The 7,271-nt window shown below is 28.7% G+C and overlaps 1 protein-coding gene across 1 annotated transcript; it reads right to left on the reverse strand.

Moving 5' to 3' along the window:
* Window positions 1-240: 240 nt before the first annotated feature.
* LOC122500747 lies at window positions 241-1,162 on the reverse strand. The gene is made up of 3 exons (XM_043609820.1): window positions 692-1,162; window positions 468-603; window positions 241-282 (listed from the first exon to the last, which is right to left on the reverse strand). The coding sequence occupies exons 1-3, from the start codon at window positions 928-930 to the stop codon at window positions 241-243; spliced, it is 417 nt and encodes a 138-aa protein (XP_043465755.1). The 5' UTR covers window positions 931-1,162.
* Between the last annotated feature and the right edge of the window lie 6,109 nt (window positions 1,163-7,271).

A 7,271-nucleotide genomic window follows, 5' to 3' on the forward strand; every position in this document is an offset into this window, starting at 1 on the left:
ATTTTTTTTTGTTGTACGTTTCATTACAAAGCAATATATAAAAAAGTAATCAAACACCAATAAAAAAAAAAAAATAAATAAAACATTGTGTCAATTAAAAATTTAATGATAAAAAAAATAGTCTAATTTCATTTTAAAAAAAAAAATCAATTCAATTAACAAAAACATTTCTAAATATTAATTCTCAATTTTTTAAAAGAACATTTTTCCTTATACACTAGCATACAATTCGAGCTGAATTCACTGAGAAACCCAAACAGATGACGCATCCAATTTCCATCGCTGAAACATAAAACAAAACCATAAATAATTCTCATTTTAAAAAAAAAAATTAAAAAAGACGTTTTCTCTATAAAACTTGTATTTTTTTTAAAAAAAAAATTTTTTTTTTGATTATCTACATTTAATAAAACAAATTAAAACAAGTATATTGAACAAGAAATTATAAAAAAAAAAACAACACTCACCAGTTCCCATCCTGAAAAAGATAGGACAAGATCCTCCCAATCTTTTCTGTAGCGTTGAATAAACACCAATTCAAAAATCGAGTTTTTAGGCCGGAATCCTCTATTAGGAGGAAAAGCAGGCAAAGTTGTAAAAGGACTAAAAAAAAAGAGACAAAATTTTGTTAGTTTTCTTTTTCAATTTTTGTAAATACATTTCCGTAAATTATTAATTTCTTTGTACCTACCGAGAACTCAAATTGACACCCAGAAGACCAATAATCCCCTCCACAAGTTCGTTTTCCGGTTTATCACATAGAGAAGGCATCAGAAAATCTTCCGGGCACCAGTAGCAACGAAACTTATAACGACGCTCATCCCAAGACCATAAATACTCCTGTACCCATTGAGCATTATCGCATTCGTAATTTTCGGCATCGGCTAAATTCCTCTCAATATCCCACAAACCCACAGGATTATCCCGCATAGTAGCATTGATCCAAGCAGAAAAGAATACTCCACGCCTACAAGTTTAAAAATATGTATAAAAAAATTATATATAAAAAAAAAACACACACACTCACAAATTAATTAGAAAAACTTACCCCAACACACCAGACCTAATTTTCTTCCTTTCCTCTGCCAAATATTTATCTTTCAAAAATTGCAAAAGACCATTATTATCAGTAATATTATGACTGATAATATCTAAAGCAGCACTTAACACATCCATATTGTACACAACACCAGCCATATTTGACATAACTTTATAAACTCAAAATCAAAGAAACAATGTACACCGAATGACAAACGACAACTAATTAAAATCATAGAGAACAAATCCTTTTAGTAAAACACATTCGCAAGTTTGCATTTCTTAACCGTGAGAAATTATGAACAGAAATAACCGGACGTAGACGATCAAGTAACAAATTCAAATATTTTATTTTTACTATATATATATAAAATAAAATAATTTTATATTTTATAAATATATAAAGGTATTTTATTTTTTTTTTAAAAAAATATTTTCCTTTTAAATAAAGATACACATAATTCGAGGCAAGCTGTCAAGGGACGACAGCGCAAAAAAGGGGGGTATAGGGGTAGAAAATCAGACATTTTCCATTTTTTTATGTATATCAAAAAAAAAATTTTTTTGTAATTTTTTTTTTCCACAGCATTTCTTTTGCGGACCTTGTGCAAAAATTTTATATTAAAGAAACAGTGTCAGCGAACAGACAAAAATAAAATTAACATTATTTCTTTAAAATTTTGCACATTTAATTTTTTTTACAATTTAAAATTATTTAAAAATTTCACAACTATAAGTTTCATAAATTTAGTATAAGTTCCTGTCAAACAAAATTTTGAAAAAAAAAAAATTAAAAATAAAAAAAGAAATCTATTACTATTATTACAACAGTAAAAAAAAATCATACGCGACACACATTTTGTTCGGTAACAGCTATTTCATCCAACATATCAAATTCCAGATTATATAATATATAAAAAAAAAAGACCTAATTCTTAAAGGCAAAGATGTAGGAAGCAGATTATATTCTAAATATTATATCAAAATAATTATTCAACAATAAATAAACACTGTAATCGACGTATCACATTTTCTAAAAAACCGTTCAACATAAAGAAATATTCTCAGAAAATGAACATTTCTTTATAACCAAAAGACGAATAAAAATTCTTTTAAGACAAATTGTTACAGTAAATGCAATTATCGACATAGAAGCATTCTATTCTAAAAGATCTATTCGATGTACTCTACGTTTCATTTCTTAATTAATTGCATTATTAATAATAATTTATATAATATCTGTTAAAATTATAAAAACATAAACGTCAGCAAATAAATTGTTCGAAATTTGTCTCGCAAAAAGAAATATTATTGTACACCGTAAAAATAAGACAAATAATATCTAGCCTGGTAAAAATTAAAATACTACATAAACAATAAGAAATTTTATGCTTTTAATAAGTTGATTAATTATTTTAATTAAAAAAAAATTTTTTTTACCAAGCTCGATCTTATTAATGTGAAATACGAAAATGACTTTTCATTAAATAGCTATAGAATTTTTTACGGTTGTTTATATTAATAAAACAAACGCAAACTTTTAGATCTAAAAATCTTCCTAAAACAAAAAAAAGAAATAAATAGGAAACGATTTTTTTGAAATAAAATTACAACCAAAAGTTTGCCTCTGTTTAAAAACCATTATTTTCAGCAAAATCGGCAATCCAAACGATGTAAAACAATTGAAAGAAGGATTTATATGTAATTCTACAAAAATCATATGCTGAACATAAAGCTGCCAAGGGACGTCAGCCAGAAAAAAGGGGGGTATTTGTTACGTATAAAATCGTAACCATTTTATTTTTTTTAATAATAATAATAAGTGGGTTATTTTATATAAAGCCAAGAAGATAATTTATGAATTTGTAATTAGAATTAAGAAACACTAGATAACTTTAAGGTAAAGAAAGTCGATTCACCAAGAAACAAACACAATATATTGTTCTTTAAAAATTCTAATTGAATAACCATTTTTTTTTAAAATTCATTTTTTTAAACAATACACAATATTGTAATACTTGGTAGAAATATTTGGAAAGTATTGAACAACATTTATGTTTCAAAATTAATTCTAGTGATTTAAAAAAAAAGGTCATTTATTTTAATAAAAAAGACTGTGGATGTATGTGTTCAATGATTGGTAAACATCATACACCAGCATAAATTAAAGGAAAAAGAAAACATTGAACTCATATCACGCCACCTCGTAAATTTGCAAGCTTGCAAAAAGCTTACCTGGCAACTATAAAGTTCAATGAGCTGTGTGCAACAGCTCTCCCACTATTGAAATTCTACATGATTTCAAGGTGTGACCATTAATTTCAATTCAATTAAAGAATGAGTATTAATTGGCGTCTCCTGCGAGACGGTCGATTCAATTTTGATCGATATATTTTGTACTCCAAGAGTGGAGTTTTATCCGTAATTAATTGAAGCATAAAAGTGTTTAATTATTTTCGAGTAATGTGACATAAGTTTTACAAATTGAATAATTGAAAGTGAAATATTAAAACGGTGTTAAAGAAAATCAATTTCGAAATATTTATTAGAGTTTTGTGATACAGTTTGACTTAGTTTAATAAAAATTTAAGTTCGGTGACCCCGAAATTTAAATTTTGAGATTAATAAAATTAAAGTTAAAAGAAGGAACTACAATTTTGATCCAGGATTATCACATGTTTTAAACATAAAATAAATTACTGAGGAATAATAAAACAAAAAAAAAAAGAAATAAATAGGAAACGAAATTCAGAAGTAAGGAAAGTGTAATTTGTTCTCACAGGTGTGGGTCATTTGACACCTGAATCAGCGTTTTAATTGGACTATCTAAATATAGATAAATAAGACTTGGTGAGTCGAATTTTTATTATCTAAAATATATACACACACACACACATAAATTAAAGAGAAAAGAAGATTTGTCAGAAGGAATATTAACTGAATATTATATGTATAATAATTGTTATTTCTTTTTTTTTGAGAAGTAAATGTTTTCTAAGTGACATAAATATTTTTCTAAGGATAATATTTTTATTATAAACTTAACTCAATATAACAAGGGATTTTAAATAGAAATATGGTAATACTGATAAATATTGTTGAACTTCGACAAGAAAAATAATTGATTTTGAATAAAACTAATATCATTATAATTGTATACTAAAAGTGTTAATTTCTTTCGAGTACAATTTTCCTTTTGTTTCCTAATTTTTTATCATAAATACCGTCTAATCGGAGCCGCTGAATAAGAGCGTACTTAAGAAAAGTATCCACTACCCTTATTTAAATTAATGAATTATTTTTATTGAATTTTCACGAAGAGTACTTAAGTTATTCTCGAATGAATCAGATAAAGTTTTGTCTTTGTTGAGCCAGTCAACGTAAATTTTAAAATAGTATAATTAAATTTTGTTCAATTAATAATTTTTGTTAATTAATTAATATTTATCGATTCATTCTGTAACACAGGGGACAATTGTCCAAGTTTTATTTTGGGAAAGAGAGTCGAGCTCTTCTTGTATTGCTATTTCCCACTTAGATTTGTCATTGCGATTTTTTATTTCTTTAAATGATTTTGGGATATCACAAACAACAGAATACGCGCACGTGTAAAGGTAATCGCTAACATTATCCTCTTCGTTATAAGAAATTGGAGGCATGTTTTGGATTCGTTCACTTCGGCGCGGTTTGTTTTGGTTTGATACAGATTGAGAGTTTATGTCAACTTGAGGCGACGTATTAACTTTATTTGTTCGATGAAGAGTTTTGTTAATATTACTCTCTAGTGTATCACTAATTGTTGATATAGGATCAGTTTTCGATTTTTTAGCGTTGAGATTTTTAAATTCAATCTCTTCCACGTGTGCAATGGGCCTTGAAGTTTTAAAATTAACTTAATCGAAAATTACATCACGAGCTGTAATAATTTTATTTGTCTCAACATTCAGAACTTTATAACCATTTTGTTCATAATCCACGAGTATACCCTTAAATGACTTTTTGTCAAATTTAGATTTCGTGGTTTTGTCATGAACATATACAGTACAACCAAAAATTCTTAAATACTCTAACTTTGCCTTTTTGTTATTCCAGAGTTCATAAGGAGTTTTGTTTTGTACAATGGCTTTAGTGGGGGTTAAATTAAGCAAGTACGCCGCTGTTAGTATTGCTTCTCCCCATAGTTCTTTGCCTAGGTCAGCACCGTGAATCATAGCACGGGCCTTTTCGGTTAATGATCTATTTAGGCGTTCCGCGAAGGAATTTTGTTGAGGAGTGTATGGTACAGTCAAGTGATATTGAATGCCCTTTTGTGCACAGAACGCTTTAAAATCATTAGATAAATATTCTTTCCCGTTGTCGCAATACAAGTGGGCTATTTTTGAATTGAAATGTGTTTCACACTTTGCAACATAATCTTGAAAAACTTTTAAAACTTCAGATTTATAAGTTAACAAATAAACTACTGTATAATGTGTTAATTCGTCAAGAAAAGTCACAAAATAATTTTTATCGTTAATTGTTGCGGGTGTAATAGGACCACAAACATCTGTGTGAACAATATGTAAAGATCTTGTAACGTGATCTCTATCTCTATCTTTTGAAAAGGGAAGGCGAGTTTGTTTACCGTATATACAAGCCTCGCATATCTCGTCAGTGGGATTTATTGTCATTAATTTTTGACTATCAATTAATAAATTATTTTGTTTAATTTTTAAAAATTTTTATTTCCCAATATGACCTAAACGTGCATGCCAAAGTTTATATGTGTTTAGTTCATTGTTTATATCAAGTTGAACTTGATTACAGAAATTTTTATTTACAATAAAATTGACACATATTAAATTATTTACTGACTTACCATTAAGAATGGTCTTACCGTCTTTGCTAATTGTCACTTGCCCATTTTCATTAAAAACAACGCTCATACCAGCTTCCTGGATTTTTCGTACGGATAGCAGGTTGTATGGGACTTCAGGTACGTATAAAACATCTTCCAGTGTTCCTTTGATCCCATGCGTAGTCGTCACATCTATTGTTCCCTTTTTAGTTGCAATGATTGCCTCGTCCTTCTTAGCAATTGAAATTTTTAATGGTTTCTCCAAATCTGCAAGGGTTGTAAAAACATCTAGTTGGTTGACTATATGATCAGTTGCTCCGGAATCCAATAAAAATGTTAATTGGTTTGATGGATTAGTAGATGTGTTTGCAAAATTTTCAATTTTGCTAACGAATGCAAAACTCCTATTGTTGTCTTCAAGTTGAATTGTTTGAATTGTTCGTGGACGCTCTTCAGAATTTTGGATACTTCTTTTGTAATAATAACAATTCTGTTTATCATGATTATTTCTGCCACAATGATCACATTTTCTTGTATTAGTTTTATTATAGTTTCCCTTGTTTGAATATTGATGTTTAGAATTATTATTATTGCGTTTTTGATTATTAAAAGGTTTTCTTTTAAAGTTTGAACGTTGATTTTTCCATTTTCCTTTTGTCTCTGTTTTTTGTTTCTTTTCTGGAGGTTGAATTGCTGCTTGCAGTACTTTTGTACTTGTTTCTCCACTTTCATCAGTTAATTTTATTTCGTAGTCTAACAATCTTGTTTTGAAAAAAGCAAGGGATAAACTTTCGTCAGAAAGGGTTTGGATTGCTGTCACGACCGGATCGTATGAATTAGGAAGTGTTAAAAGTAATCTTGCTACTTTGCTTGTTTCGTTCAATGTTGCTCCCGCTGCAGATAGTTCAACAATCATTTCGTCGAAATTGATGAAGTGCATTGCCAATGTATTGTCTCCCTTAAATTTAAAACTTAAAAGCTTCTTTTCGATGGCCAACTGTGTTGCTAAACTCTTTCGTTCGTATATTTCGTCGAGTTTTCTAAAAATTTCTCGGGCAGTATCTTTTTCTGTAGCGAATCCGATCATAGAGTCACTCAAATGTTCAATGATAACACCTTTTGCAATCCGCTCTCGTTTTTGCCAATCATTTGTTAATTTTTCAGAAATATCTTTATCAATAACAAGTAAGGCATCTTCTTCCGCTATTAATGCGCGAACACGGAATTTCCAAATGCTATACTTTTGTCCGTTAAACGGTTGAATGTTTCGTTTCGATTTCTTTGTTTCTTCACTCATTGTCACTTAAAGAACTTTTCACTGATATAACAGTCACAAATCACTTAAATGCACAGGCACTAAAATATAGTTAATTGTTCGCACCTGGGCCCATAACCT

The sequence above is a fragment of the Leptopilina heterotoma genome, unplaced genomic scaffold (assembly GCF_015476425.1).
Source record: "Leptopilina heterotoma isolate Lh14 unplaced genomic scaffold, ASM1547642v1 Lhet_190, whole genome shotgun sequence".
Lineage (NCBI taxonomy): Eukaryota > Metazoa > Arthropoda > Insecta > Hymenoptera > Figitidae > Leptopilina > Leptopilina heterotoma.

What these genes read in the sequence shown, in the direction of transcription:
- LOC122500747 (XM_043609820.1), bottom strand. Translation starts at nt 930, where the DNA reads ATGCGGGATAATCCTGTGGGTTTGTGGGATATTGAGAGGAATTTAGCC. An exon ending in GGTGTCAATTTGAGTTCTCG is followed by an intron (nt 604 to 691) that starts GTAGGTACAAAG and finishes CTTTTTTTTTAG; the next exon opens with TCCTTTTACAACTTTGCCTG. An exon ending in CTTTTTCAGGATGGGAACTG is followed by an intron (nt 283 to 467) that starts GTGAGTGTTGTT and finishes TTTATGTTTCAG; the next exon opens with CGATGGAAATTGGATGCGTC.